Genomic DNA, 16,590 nt, shown 5'->3' with positions numbered 1-16,590 from the left:
AAAAATCGACGTAACTTGTAAATCTATTATATTCTGTACTCTTTATGACAAACCAAAATCATTTGAGCAAAACCTTTGCAGACGACCGTACAAATTACAGTATTTTTGTTAACCCTGTGCAGGCTCACTGTTTCTAACAACTTAAATTACATAGTCTCTTGGCAGAAAAGAACAGGTGGGTTTGCATTTTAAACCGACCGGAAACGCAAAAGAAAAGAAAAAACTATAATCCGAAAGTACCTATTGTCCCGTTGCTCCTCTAAATTATTGAGGGCGGTGAAATGTTTCTTATGAAAAGGAAAGAAAAACATCACCTATTTGGCTGAGTAGTTTGGCAACCAATTATCCCGAGCCGCCTTCCGTAATCAATTGGTAAGTAGGAAGGAGGGCGGCGCCAACGGCGATCGCCGCCATATTCCCTGTCGCCAAACCCCTTGCGACCAATTGGAAATCGGATTTTGAACAACCACTGGGCGGGACGTTTGCCTGGCCAAGTGCCACCCTCAAAAAGTCCCTACAGTTGAGCAAGTTCTCATAGTACAGAAAGAGCGCGGGGACGTATCGCTGCTTTTTTTACAGCCGGTTTCGTCTATTGTGTTTACGTTGTTTACTTCTCGAAAAACTTATCCAATCTGTCACGTGCTTTTTACTTTTGACATTTAATCGGTTTGTGTAGGGTGTGAAGAATAAAATAATTCGCTAAATCTGTGAATTGATTTGAAGTGCAAGATGCATTTTTTACTAGTCATAGATTTTTCACTGGGTGAAATCGAGCAATGAATGCATTTGAGTTTTTGTCTTGTTTAAATAAACATGCTCTGTGATCGTACTGCTCGCGTCGGAGAGGGCAGGTCCCCTCCTTTAGCTGCCAACGCTATCGATATTGCAAATCCTTCTACAAGAATCGGTGGTGTACTCGATACGGACTACATGGACAATATGACCACAAGACACTCTTCCCCACCTACATCGGAAAATAATTCTTCCTCATCGCCAATCATGCAAGAATCTTCTACGAAACCTAAACTGTCTTTCAGCATCAGCAGGTTGCTCGGTGATGATTCGAAAGTGGACAGTGACAACAACAACAATCATCGAAAAGATGACGGTAGGTCATCAACGGACAACAACAGCGTGCACGGTTGTGATAGCAGTTCGGCACGAACAACTCCGGCGTCTTCAACCGCAGCATCACCAATGATGGTCATTAGTAGTAGTGGGTGCTGTCCTGGACTTAATAACCAACCACCTTATTTTTCGACTAGTGACCTGAAGATGTCAACTATGTCAGGGATGGTTCCCCATTATGACCCTCTTCAAAGTGGAGCAAATGGAACTGTGATAAGGGTGCCAGCACATAGACCGGCACCTTTATCTTACCATACGACTGTCTCCTTTCCTTGGGTCGGGTCCCAAGGTATAGTCAAAGATAGAATTCCAGGTTGGTCATTATTTTTTTGTTCTTTTCTTTTTACTGGTTCCACATTAAATAAAAATAATGCACAAATTATTAAACATTAAAAGTTTAATTATAAAACTAGAAAGTCAAACTGCTTAGGCATAGGAGATACTTAAAGAGCATGACGCATATACTTTTTGAGTATGTTTGTCAAAAAACTTTTATTATAGCTTGTAGAATCTGTCCATTTAACTAAGTATGAAAAAAAAAATGCCATTTCGTGTTTTTGTCCTATATTTTTTGCTGGATCAACGAAAACAACTCTTCAGTCTAATGTGCTTTATGAGACTAATATTTTTAATCATAAATTATTCAACATTTAATCTTGTTATACTTGGGTACTGACTCAAAGTAAAGATAGAATTCTAGGTTGGTCAATATATTTTTTTTCCGTCAACGCTTTTGTTTCCGTTATTACCTTTTTCTGATTTAATGTAAAAAAAAAATTAAAAAAAATAAAACGCTTTAGTTTGAAGTATTTATGAGATTAATATCTGTCATCATAAATTGTAAAACAATAAATACCACGATTTTGTTGCAAGTTTATGTGTAAAACTAGAATGTCAAATAGTTTAGGTACAGTTTAAGTATGTGTGTCAAACTACCTTTTTTTTTAAATTGTAGAATCTGTCCATCTAATTTAAGTATGAAAAAAATGAGGTCTTGTGTTTTTATTTGTTATTTCTTACTGGTTCCACAAAAACTACTCTTTCAAGTACTTTATGAGATTAATATAGCTAATCAGATATTTTTTTGAAACAATTATTGGGACAATTTCTTTGACAGTTTAATTGTAAAAATAGATAGTTAAACTGTTTAGGCATAATTTTGTTGTTTGTGGAATCTGTGTACCTCATTAATATCTAAAAGAAAAAAATTAATGATTAATTGATTTTTTTTGCAATGACTTTCCTTCATTTAAAGATTTATCTAAGAAATTCTTTTGTTTGTTTTGTTGTTAGTACTGAAAAGCGTATAGTTTCTTACCGTAACCAGTCATTGATTGTTAAATTTGTAACAGTTTGATGCTCATTGTGATTCAAGAAATCTTTTTTTTTTTTTGTTCATCATTTTGTGTTCTCCATTTAAATACCTTTTTTAAATTTTTTTTACTATCATTAAAAATATAACTTACCATAAGTTCTTTCAGTAACAGTTTAAAGTCTTACTATAGGGCTATATGAATAACACTCTTCTTTTACATGCCGACAATTTTTTTGTGTCAATATTGTAATATGAGAAAAATTATAATATCCTTCTCGATGCTGCATAACATCATCGTCGTGAATGCACTCAATACCATATGGGGATAAAATAATTTGTATATATATATACCGATTATAAGAATAAAAGTAATTTAAAAACATCTAAAAATGCAGAGCATTATGCCGTGTATCCAATAGCTTAATATTATTTACAATGTTCTCAATTTTCATTAGATTATATGTTTTACCGACAAATTTTTTAATTTATATTCCTTCATTTTATATTTATTAATTTTAAAATTTTATGCATTTTAAATTTAATGAGGCCTATTTTTTTTTATTTTTTTTCTTCATAATATCTACCTATCAATCTATCTAAAAACAATGAATAATATTTTGTTTTGCAGAATCTCTGTATTTTAAACAAACGTAGGGGCAGAACGATTAATTACAATTTAGAAACAAATATACTAATAATTAGAATTTTTTACATAAAAAATCATTGTAGAAAGAAAGCAGATAACTTGACAACGCTCTGAACAGGTTTGCCAAAAAAGCTCTAACAGCAATTAGTACCTTTGGTTAGTGTCTAATGTTTGTTTAATGTCTAGATGTGCGAGTGTATGTATAAATATAATGGTTCAGACAACACTATTCAAAAAAGCGGGTTATTCAATTGAAAAGGGAGTTTATTATCTAAACTTAAATGCTAAATTTTTACGAAATTTTTCTTTTTAGCGGTATTTAATGTAGAGTATAATGTCTTGATTAAATAAACTCAATCTTTTGATCAATAAACAATTATAATAAAATCTGCTAGTATTGGCATCATAAAACATAAATGTCATTTAAAGTTATATGAAAATAAATCAATGCTAATGAAAAATATAATATAAATAATATATTATTTTATCCTCTGAAAAAATCAGTAATTGAAGAATGTTTTAATACCCGCTTAATTCGCCAATTCATCGAAATTTGTTTTTGTTTTTGTACTAAGACTTTCATGTATATTTCTTTCAAATGCTTTTAGATTTCTTTTATTTTATTTTTATCCTCGAAACTTGAGAAATTCCAAGTTGATTAGCTGATTCTATTTAAGGTATTTTAAAATTTATTTCTAAGACACCTGCCTACAAGATTTCATTAATTCTTAAACTATATTAAATATATAAAAACACACTCACTAGATGAAGAGGTATTACTAGTTTATTAACTCCATATCTTTCAATTGCAGAGTAAGATTTTTCAGATTCATTTTTAAAATTAAATTTAACAGTGATAATTATAAATAGACTTTGTACATTTTTAACAAGAGAAAGTAAATCAATCAACAAAATAATTTTAAGTTTTAAATAAACATTATTTGAAGCATTTTGTTATTGGTGCGTCACCATCAGCGTATTATATTACTAAAGATTTTATTATTCCTATTACCAATAATTCCTTAATTCATGTTTAAACTTTGTTTCTTGACGCTAGTTTCAAAATATTTTTAATCGTGATTCCTTGAAAAAGTTCCTAATTTTTAAATAAAATAAATACTGACGCAAGGGGAGAGCATCCTATTACAAACCAGTGATGATATAATACAACTAACAACTAAGTTTTAGTATAAAATCTCATTGATATCTTAATAAATTTCTATAAACTCCATCTATATTTCAGTACATTAACAGTGCACATAACATTACGTTTGCAATCTAATATGCCCAAGCAATCATATGATATTTATGTAATTAATATATTTATACAAACTTTTTTAAATCTTAAATTGCAGATAACGTACAAACCGGCTTCGGCATTTTCATAAAACCATTGTCTCCACAAAATTCTGGTACTCTAAAAACTTACTGATATCTTCGTATCTTATTAGTGATATCTTAATAAACTCATACAAACTCCATCTGTTTTTCAGTTCGTCAACAGTATTCATAAAATTATGAATGCAATAAAATATGGCAAAAAAAACATTTGATATTTATTTAATCAATATATTTATACAAACTTTTTTAAATCTGAAATTGCAGAAAACGTACAAACCGATATCGGCATTTTCATAAAACCATTGTATCCACAAAATTCTGATATTCTAAAAACCTACTGATATCTTCACATCTTATTAGTGATATCTTAATAAACTCATACAAACTCCATCTGTTTTTCATTTCGTCCATAGTAGTCATAAAATTACGAATACAATAAAATATAACTAAAAAAAAACATTTTTATGTAATCAATAGATTTATACAACTTTTTTAAAATCCTAATAATTGAGATAACTCACAAACAAACTTTGTAAATTATCTTTACTATCATTAGTTTCATATTTGCTTTTAACTTGAGCGAAACCACGATTATCTTTTCTATTTTTTGGCATTTTCATAAAATTCTGCACTTTTAAAGTTTTGTATTATTAAAAAACAGCCAAATATTTCATCGATATCATTTTCATTAATATATTTGATAGATATTTGTTCTTTACTACTTTATACTAAAAAATGAATGAAAAAATGAAATGAATGAAAAAATGAAATGAAAATGAATTTATACAACTTTTTTAAAATCCTAATAATTGAGATAACTCACAAACAAACTTTGTAAATTATCTTTACTATCATTAGTTTCATATTTGCTTTTAACTTGAGCGAAACCACGATTATCTTTTCTATTTTTTGGCATTTTCATAAAATTCTGCACTTTTAAAGTCTTGTATTATTAAAAAACAGCCAAATATTTCATCGATATCATTTTCATTAATATATTTGATAGATATTTGTTCTTTACTACTTTATACTAAAAAATGAATGTTAATATATATATTTTGAAATAAAATCTTTCACGCAACTTTTTGAAAGAAATTTTCAAAAATTGCTAAAAAAAAACAAACATTTCTATTATATTGTAAAATATTAAAAAAATGCACCACTATCATTTTCTTATGTTCCGGATGACTGGTTTGGAAACAATAGATTGACTTTTTTCATAAAATCATTCTTTTTGTTGCAAAAATAACAATAATAATTAAAATGTCCGATCTTTTTAATTATCCTTGACATTTTGCTGCTGAAACAATACAATTTACTTTATTTGTTTTTAATTTCACATTTTCGCACCTGAAAATATTATCAAAATTCACTTAATACAACAAGTAATGACATCGTTACTTAAGACATGAATGTAAAGTACAATTTTCTTATGCTTGTTTACCCATAAAACAGGTATTTTTTTATTTTTTATTTTGGCAACATTCAGATCATATTATATTTCATTATTTCAAATCTCACTTTCTATGAAAAGTAGCATAATATTTCAGACTAGTCTATCTTTTTAATCTTCTTATTCTCAAACAATTATAATGGAAAGTTTTGTTTATTTAAAAATGAATAGTTATCATAGGATAAATCTATTACTTTTCTTGATTGAATTGATCTCGAGGTTGTCAAATAGCATATTGAATGATTTGTAGTTTTTATTTATTTATTTATTTCCTGCCGTTTTTGTAGAACTCTGCAATAATAATATTTTGTTTTAAATGGCATTGTTATCAATTGATGTTGTTGGATATTTAAAAATTTCGATAGCTTAAAATTTGGCACAACCATTTTAAATAGCAAACAACAGTTTTTAAATTTCATAAATGTAAGACGACAGAATTTTGATATTAATGTGTTCATACTTTCTAGTAATGGGTAGTAATGATAACACTGCTACCTTAACAAAAATCTTTTTGCTAAGTATTATTTAATCATTTTTCTTTCATCTTTATATAGCGTGTAAGTCTTCGGTGATATTTTTTCTTTTAATTTGTTTTTAATCATTCCATTACTTAGCAAAAAAAAAAAAAAATCATGAATTTGCCTTGTGATTTATTTTCTATGTACTACTTGAACGCATTTATTTGCGGTGCGTTATATTAAGTTTGTGTTCATAAAATAGAAATTTTAATGGCCTAAACTTTTCTCCCAATGTGCTTTGAATATTTTTTATAGATTCATGTGGCTTATCTCGATGTTTGCTTTGCTGGCAAGCCTTCATGGTAGTTTCTCTTTCATTACTGAAAATCAGGAAAAATAACAGTCTATGTTCGATTTTTAAAAAAAATTGCGATTGAGTTGCCATCTGCTGCAGTTCGAGGATGATTGAATTTTGGCAAATCAATGAAATAGAAAATCGAAACTCCCTCCCCAGAGAGTTATTACTCGGTGAAAATGGGCAATGGTGGTGGAGGGGGGGGGACAGCTCCTGTCCGTATGCAAATTCGTTTTTTTTTTCCTTTCTCAGAATTAGCTTAATGGACATAAACAGTTTCCCTCTCTTGTTCTTCTTAAAAGTTTTTTTTTCTTAAATGTTGATTAAAAATGATAATTTTACTTAGAAAATTTATAATCAATATTGTTTTGTTCGAGCACATTTTATTAAGATATTAATCGTAACGGAATGAAAGGATATCTGGATTTGAAAAATAATCAAATTTACTTGGAGAAATTTAAACTTAGGAATTCAGAATAGGCGACACAATAAGTATGAATGAGAAGTAATTTAACTTCTCACTAATGCATGACAATTACCTTTCATCATATTATAGTTCGCATTAGAAATAACTTTCGTCTCACTTCTGTTTATATATTTTCAGAAATTTTGATAAAAATGTTATGATGTATGTCTGGCAATATCTAATAACTCACTAATTTTTTATTTATATTTTTTTTCATTACTTTTAGCATCAAATCAAGCGCGAGCTTGTGAAATGAAAATTGCGAGAGAGATAACTTTTTTCTACAGTAATGGATAAAAAATTATTTTTTCAAGCTAAAAAAGTTGAAGAAACAGAATCTAGCTTAAAATTGCAACAATTTTCGAACTTATGGGAATTTGGAAAAAGCTCTTCTTAAAAGTTATAACTCAAAATGATGTCACGTCAAATTATAACTCTGTAATTGCATTTCAGTGGACAGTAGATTGACCAATAGGATTCTTTTTTACCACAAGTTTAGCACTTAATTATTCGCGAACTATTTATCAAATCCTTTTTTTTTATTCCACCAAACTCCTTGTACATTTTGCTACATATCTTCATTATTACATAATTAACCGTCATAATTATTTTTCACCACAAGTTTAGCAATTAATTATTCGTGAACTATTAATCAAATCCTATTTTTCTTATTCCATCGAACTCCTTGTACATTTTTCTACATATCTTCATAATTGCATAATTAACTTTCATAATTAATTTTTACCACAGGTTCAGCAGTTAATTTTTCGCAAACTATTAATCAAATCTTTTTTTTTTAATTCCATTCAACTCCTTGTACATTTTTCTCCAGACTTTCATAATTACATAATTAACCTTCATAATTATTTTTTACCACAAGTTTAGTAGTTAATTATTCTCGAACTATTAATAAAATCCTTTTTTTTTAATTCCATAGAACTCCTAGTACATTTTACTACAGACCTTCATAATTACAAGTTTCTAAGTCTTACTGATTTTGAGCAACAAAGGAAAAATAAGTTGAGAAAAAAATAACAGAAGAATCAGTGTTAATTTCATTAACAAATATAGCATTTTCAGCATGCCAAATTTTAACTCTGTAGTCTTATTCCAGCGACCTGTAGAGCAGCCCCATGGTATTTTCCCATCAAGTTTAACTGTTAATAGTTCTCAAACTAATTACCGAATGTTCATTTTGCTAATCTTAAGCTCTGCATACTTTTCTACGCAAAGTAATTTCAAATTTCTAAGTATTATAGCTTTTGTGTTGTAAAATTTAATGCAACGTTAAGGGGAACACCCAAAACATTTGCGGCCTTTACGATTTTTTAATATAGAAGAAAAAAATTATGAATTTAAGAAATATCCATTTGACGGGAAAGGCAGAACGCGAAAAATAAAATTCGAAATTTTTTTACCAATAAATAAAATTATTTATGTATTCAAAAGTCGAAAATATTTATATAATTCTTTTAGCTAAATAGTACTAGTACTAATAATATCATTTATACATAACCTATAAAAAATGCTCAGTTAACGTTGAAATTTATTGCTGTTAAAATTACTTTTGTATTCTCTTTTTTCTCAAGATCATTTTCACTCAAACTGCATTCAACGTAAATTTGTTGCAAATTTTTTAATATGACACAAAACTGTAATACAATATGTACTTTCACACAAGACAACATAGTATAAATAGTTTAAGAAAACTTCAAAGTTTAAAATTTACTTCTTTAAAATAAAAACAAACAACTTGATTTATTAAATAATCTTGTCAGTTCTTATTCTTTTTAACACGTGTTTTACATATCATTAAAATATGTTACCCTTTTTATCGTTAACGCCATTTTGAGTGAATTCACAAACGTAAAATATATGGGAGATTTATTACTTATATATAAAGATACAAGACAATAAACGTTATTAAAAGCATTTGTAGCATACTAAATCATACTAAAACTCTTACATGACACTGCTATTAAATGGAGAGAAAAAAGTTAAATTTTAATTGTAAAAGTTGCTCCTAACATGCATTCGCCACCACGATGAAAATATTTTATTTAAAAAAAATTTTAAGTATGTATAAAATGTTGCTTATCTTTATAAGACAAATAATATTATAGATCTTACGAAGAATTAGTTTTTATGCGTATCATATGTATAGTTATGAGATAAAACTTAATTACAGCAGTTTTATTTGAAAGCATTTTTACACATCTTTTTTGAGTTGTAAAATCTTTCGTTTATGGAGAACATAAACCTATATTTCATCGGGCGTTATTGTTAAAAATATGATAACATTTAAACTTGCTGAGTTTTATCATGCATTTTACAATTATTTTTCTTGCGATAAAAGATTATTTACCCAACACAGACATTTTTATTGGGTATAAAAGAATAGTGTTCTTATATCATCTTGTATCACCGCAAAAATAACTTTTTTTAAGTCAAGTTTTGTACAAACTGAAAGAAACGTTTTCTTAACATCAATCCTGATAAAAAATTTTATGACGTTTACTTCTTTATCTGTCAACTGTCTTAGTACATATTAATTTGTTTTATAAAATGATTTTTAAATATTTGCAGGGATATTTCAAAAGTCAAAACTTTAAAGTGAGGGGCTTTTAATAGGAGGTTAAAACTGCAAATTATGTTGCTATTGAGCAGTAAATAAAATCAATATATTGGCAGCCTAGTTTAGAGTCAAAATTTTAAAGTGAAGCACTTATTATACTAAATTGAAACTGAGAATTTTGCTTCACTTAAGATACAAATAAAATTAGTATGGTGACAACATATTTTAAGAGTCGAAATTTTAAAGTAAAACACTTTTTTATGGGACATTTAGAAGGAAAATTATGTTGCACTTAAGTGGCAAATAAGCGGTAATAATATTGATAATATTTTTAAATGGCAATAATATATTTAAGAGGGCTATAAAATTTTTAAGAGGCGATAATATTGATAACATACTTTAAGATTGAAAAATGTAAAATGAAATAAATTTTTTAGATGTTTGAAATTGAAAATTATGGCGCACTTAAGCGGCAAATAAAATTATTATACTGACAGCATGTTTTAAGAACCAAAATTTTAAAGTGAGACGTCTTTTATAAGATGTTTAAACAACGAATTATGTTACACTCAATGGGTAAATAAAATTAGTATGTTGGCTTTATAAGTCAAAATTTTAAAAAGTAACACTTTTTTATGAGGCTAAATAGGCGAATTATCATACAACCAAAGAACAAATAAAATCAGTATGTTGACATTATATATTATAAATCAAAATTATTAAGTGCAATAATTTTATATGAAGTTAAATAGGCAAATTATGATACAACCAAGGAACAAATAAAATCAGTATGTTGACATTGTATAATATAAATCAAAATTTTAGAATGTAACACTTTTATATAAGGTTAAGTAGGTGAATTATGATACATCCAAGGAACAAATAAAATCAGTATGTTGACATTGTATATTATAAATCAAAATTTTAAAATGTAACACTTTTATATAAGGTTAAGTAGGTGAATTATGATACAACCAAGGAACAAATAGAATCAGCATGTTGGCATTATATATTATAAATCAAAATTATTAAGTGCAACAATTTTATATGAGGTTAAATAGGTGAATTATGATACAACCAAGGAACAAATAAAATCAGCATGTTGGCATTATATATTATAAATCAAAATTATTAAGTGCAACAATTTTATATGAGGTTAAATAGGTGAATTATGATACAACCAAGGAACAAATAAAATCAGCATGTTGGCATTATATATTATAAATCAAAATTATTAAGTGCAACAATTTTATATGAGGTTAAATAGGTGAATTATGATACAACCAAGGAACAAATAAAATCAGCATGTTGGCATTACATATTGTAAATATAAATTTTAAAGTGTAACACTTTTATAAGAGGTTAAAAAGGCGATATATGATATAAACAAGGAACAAATAAAATCAGTAAGTTTTCATTATATAATATAAATTAAAATTTTAAAGTGTAGCACTTTTATAAGAGGTTGAATAGGTAAATTGGGTTGCAACCAAGGAAAAATAAAATCAATATGTTTGCATTATATATTATAAATCAAAATTTTCAACTTTAACAATTTTATATGAGGGTAAACAGGCAAATTATGTTACACTTAAGTGACTCACCCTAATTCTCTCCTAGAGGTCTGTTAGTGAATCACAATTAAACTATTTCAGTCTTGATAATTCAGATAAAATAAATTGTATAAGAAATGATACTTACTTACAGCTACAATAAAACTGCTATCAAAAGTAAAATTTTATTTTAAAGTTATGTTCTCGTATTTGAAAATGGTATTTAGAAGCCAATATATTACTTTAACACTGAAAAAATATATGGTTAAATTTATCCGTGCATCTGGCTGTATAAGAACACAAAAAATCTTGTAAATTTTTATCGACGTGCTTTAGTAATGATTTTGGTTAAATTAACAATAAATATGGTTTTATAATCTGTGATAAAATTTCAAAAATGTAGTGAAATTTGGTAATTTTATAATGATACATTTGAACATCACATAAAAACCATTTATTCGGTTACTTTTACTTTTCAGGTTTGCATTTTTTTTCTAAATGTGTAGCAATAAAAACGATAATTTTTTAAACCAGAAATTCCAGTAAACTGTTACTATATGAATGAAAATAAACGACCAAATGGATAGTTTAAATACCATTATACTTTGGTTTTATTAGCCAAAATTAAGTTTTTTTTCTTCTTCTCTTTCTTTGTGCATTATTATAATGTAAGTTTTTACATTGTTCAAATTTCTTAGGATATATCATTTTATTTTCTTATAAGCAAAGATTCAAATGCTTAATTATGCGAACTATAATAAACTAAATTCTGTGTTAAAAGGGATTCAACTTTAAAGCATTTATTTCTGTTCACAGTAGTTTATTTCTTTCAAATGTTTTATAGTTTTTAAAATAAGTAACGTATCATTTTCGGTAGATAAAAACTGGCACTGTGTATAAATACAAACTCATAATTTAAAGTGAAATTTAATTGAACTGATTCGAATGTTTGAGGAAAAATCTTTCGAAATTGAATATTTCTGCGAAATAATTTGAAACCACAGTTTATTTGTACATAAAGAATCACTTTCCTATTTTTTTTATGGTGAAAATGGTCACAAGTGCTACATTAGAGCCTCAAAAGTTTTGTAATTGTTAATGAAAACTATAATTAAAAATAATATCAACTAATAATTTTAAAATCTCTTATTAATATTTTCACGCATTTTTTTTCGTGTAAATCATCTTTAAAGTGATCAATATATTTAAAGTAATTGAGGCTTAAAATTATTGTTCTATCTTAAAACGAATAATTGAAAACTCATTGACATAAATATGCTTTTCAATTTCTTGAAAGAAGCATGGTTTGAAGCAACAGTAAAATTGTCTAGAAATTAAATTGAAAGTATTGTATTACTGCAGTAAAATTATATTTCGAAACAGTTAACTTAAAAGTATGAATGTAATGCCTTTTTGTAGTTCAAGCATATTGCTGATTTCTCATCAATTTATATTCTACTTCATATTCCTATACATTTTCAGTTTCTTTTTTCTTTTTTTTTTTAACTTTGAAAAGAAGCAAAGAGATTAATTGTATTATAGTAAGGAATTTCTATCTTTTTATAACTTATATTACTTTACACTTAAAATATATCTAGAAGTTTTTTTATCTAAGTATAAAATATTCATTGTCATAACATTTTTAAAATGAATACTACTCTAATACTACATATCTTTCTGAATTTAACTAAATAAACGAAGAAGTTTGAAAGACAAGTTCCACAGTTTATTACGAAAACAATCTATTGCTAGAGTTTAATATCATATTCAATAAATTTTTGTAATTATTTAAACTTTAATGGTTAAAAATCGGATTTAATAAAAATTAATCCATTTGTCTATAAATTTCATCACGTAAAAGTAACAAACCGTCTAAGGAGCTAAAATATTTTTTTTCTATAATACTTCTTGCAATAGTACCATAAGAGTTAGTGCAGTCGTATACAAGCGTCAATAATATTTGTTTTGTTTTGGTGAACAAACAACTTTAACAGTCTAATTTTTTATGTTCTTAAAGTTGTTTACTTTTTATTAGGTAAAACTTTGCATTAGGTTTAATTTTTTAAGAACATTTTAATAACTTTTATTTTTATTTTTAAGAACTTTTGCATCAAAATATTGTTTTAATGCTGAGAATAATTTTAATTTTGCTAAATTTCAAAAGTTTCTTTTTGGCACAGTAGTCAACACATACTAAATTCTTCGATACGATATTGATAGTAAAAAATAGAGCTTATTGTTTACCATAGCAACTAATGCTTCAATAAAAAGCAAATTTTTCGAGATCTTATTCCAATCTTATCCCAAAGAACGAAGTATTAAATTAAATCACTATTTTCAGGCAAATATCGTTACGGTGTAATGGTACCTGTTTATCGCTACGCGACAAAACATACATGTTAAAAGTCTATTTGATTAGGATATTTGACATGTAAACATGGTCGTTTGTATGTTATTACACTGAATTCCAGTAATAGAGACGACACTCAAAATAAGAGATGAAAAAATTTTATTATTCTTTTTTTATTTTCGTGAAACGAGCCTGTTTAAGGCATTTGATATCTTTTTTGAACACTTTAAGTGTGTTTTACTTTAAGAATCGAAGAGGGTATTTTGTACATTTTGTAGATAGTAAAAAGAAATAGTGTAAGAATTTGGGCATTTTATTTCATTTAATAATGTAAAAAAAAGAAAAAAAAAAGGAAAGGAACTTATACAACTTAGCCCATTTTCGCTCACATTTCTTATAGTACAATTCTAAAATGCAGCGTTAACCCATAATATTTATTTTTTTCAACATGTGTTTTACACAAACTGTTTTAAAGTACTCACTGTTCCAAATTTATAGTACTATTTATTACTCTTAACCTTTTATACAAATATACGACCTTTGTAAATCAAGTTAAGAAGAGTAAATTAACGGATTATTTTACTTTATAAAGTTTCAATGGTTTAAGCAAAGTTGTTTTGCCATCATTTGAATACTTAATTAAAAACTATTTCCGTGTGTTTTATATAACTTTTTTAAATTTAGAATAACAGTCGACAAATATTCTTGTTGTACATTTTCAAAAATGGACTGAATGTGTAAGACTGAAATTAAATTTATAAGTTCTAAAGCGTGAATATTAATCACAAAGAAAAAATTGCTAAAGTAAGAAAGTGTGTACAAGAGATTTTTTTTTTAAAAAAATTAACATTTGATAAAATATAGATAAAAGTTGGATTGAATGTGATGTAAAATTATACAGATATCATCATAAATATACATGTAAATAGTTTTATTTTGGAAATGTTAAAGAATTTAAATTAAAAATAAATGTACGTGGGTGTGACTTCCTTGGTAACATTTAATTAAATAACATTTTCTTCAAACTATTAATATATTTTGTGTCGATTATGTGTTATGATTTTAAGAATTATTCGAATTTTTTTAAATTGTTGAAATATAAACGATTGTGTCAGAATATTCTCAAAATTTCCAAATCACTGTATATTGTTGTTAGTTTACTGTAATTAAAAGAAAATAATGTTGCACTGATATGCTTTAAACTCTTTATTTTTTCCTCTTATCTATGGTTTTATGAAAATATCGAAAATTGTTGATTATTTCCAAAAACTAGCTAGTATTATAATTATTATTTTCCATTGCTATCAGCTTGTGATTTCCTAGTTCAACTTGTGATTCTAAATTATGTCGATTTAAAAAACAATTCCATTTATGCTAAGATGCTAAATCCTATTTTCAATTGCTATTTTAAGTTGTAATTATGATAGAAAAAATTGCATTTGGAGTATAAAAGCCCTCATATCAATCTATTTCCTTTTTTTTTATGTGAAATTTTCAGTTATTTTTGTTTTCAGTTCTTTTTGTACCTGCACTTTTTCGTACTTGTCAAAATTTTGCACTTTACTTTATAATAGTTGTACTATTATTATTCTGGTAATAAAACCAAACTATGCGACATTTTGATCATTGATATAATAACGGTTACATTTCATATGATATTGGTTGCTTTTTGAAATTTGTAGTTTTTAATACTAACTAGGTATCATGATAAAATTACCCAAATTTTACCACATTTACTAAGCTGAAATGCAAATTTTAAAACATTATTTTATTGTTAATTTTACAAAAATTATAAACAAAGCACTTCTGTAAAAATTATCATGATATTCTAATAGAGCCAGAAACAGGGTAAATCTTACTCTATTCTTGTAGCTTTGACCATACTTTTTTTTTTCTAAATGCATGGATTATTGATTTATTCAGAACTGTGATTTATTATGAAACTGAAAGGGATTGCAGCTCAGTTTCTTGGGGGTATTTGATTTCCGAAAAAACTTTTTAATAGAGGTATTTGATATCGAATTTATCTTCCTTTATAAAATTAGCTTTCTCATTTTACATTACATTACACTGTTTTCCACCAAACATTTTTCTTACTCTTTTTCAACCCAGTGTAAATCTCAAATTTCAAATTCCTCAGCATGTACATTTTCATAATTAATATTTTAACTAATGTTAAACGCAACCCTAAATATCTGTATTAGCAGTAATGTTACTACAAGTTATGTTATCATTCTACTTTTAATACTATTTTGTTCTGTGCTTTATTCATTTGCATGCGTGACTGAGTCGTTGACTACCAGGTGCTGAACCTGCCAAGCCTTATTGAGCTAATACCAGGTTGAAGAGGAGACATTGAAAGGGAAAAAAAACTCAGCAGGTTGAGCCAATGAAATGATTACTTGCGTTTCATTCTTGTGCTTCACAGTTCTTAATTCAGTCTGCCATTTGACTTTTTTTTTTTGGAAACGAATATAAATAAATAGTTAATTTTCTTAAACTTAAAATAATTATTCTTTAAGTTTGGAATTACTATCAGTGACATAAAACTCTTAAAAAAGTTACTGTTTTATAATAAGCATACATTTTTCTTGATAAAATTTCTAAACATTTCATCATTTTTCAAATGCTTTGACTGATATACATTTCAGGATTTGATCCAACTGAAACTTTTTTGTTGTAACTTTCTTTATCTAAAAATTGAAAATAATCTTATATTAATGTTAATAATTAATAATCTTATAAAATGTTGAAAATTTATTATTAAAAATTTAACAGAGATTTTCTTAGTTATTCAAAAAGAAGGTATCTAAAATACCATTAAAAATCATAAATTATCAATGTTCACGAGTTAATCACGAGCTACAAATTACAAGTTATGAATGTTCTATGATTAATAGTGAAATTAAAACAAATAAAAATATGTTTAGGCTCTTCTTGGCTGTGTTTA

General features: G+C 26.7%; 1 protein-coding gene across 1 annotated transcript in view; it reads left to right on the top strand.

Annotated features, from left to right (window-relative positions):
- Positions 1-473: 473 nt before the first annotated feature.
- Positions 474-16,590, top strand: part of LOC107441150 (uncharacterized) — a 53,875-nt gene continuing 37,758 nt past the window's right edge. The window contains exon 1 of the mRNA XM_016054306.4: positions 474-1,441. Coding sequence (XP_015909792.1) covers positions 814-1,441 — 628 coding nt within the window. The 5' untranslated portion in view covers positions 474-813. The remainder of the gene's footprint in view (positions 1,442-16,590) is intronic.

The sequence above is a fragment of the Parasteatoda tepidariorum genome, chromosome 2, assembly GCF_982258835.1.
Source record: "Parasteatoda tepidariorum strain Cologne lab strain chromosome 2, Ptep-v5.0, whole genome shotgun sequence".
Classification (NCBI taxonomy): Eukaryota; Metazoa; Arthropoda; class Arachnida; order Araneae; family Theridiidae; genus Parasteatoda; species Parasteatoda tepidariorum.
This window is presented reverse-complemented; position numbering and strand designations above follow the sequence as displayed.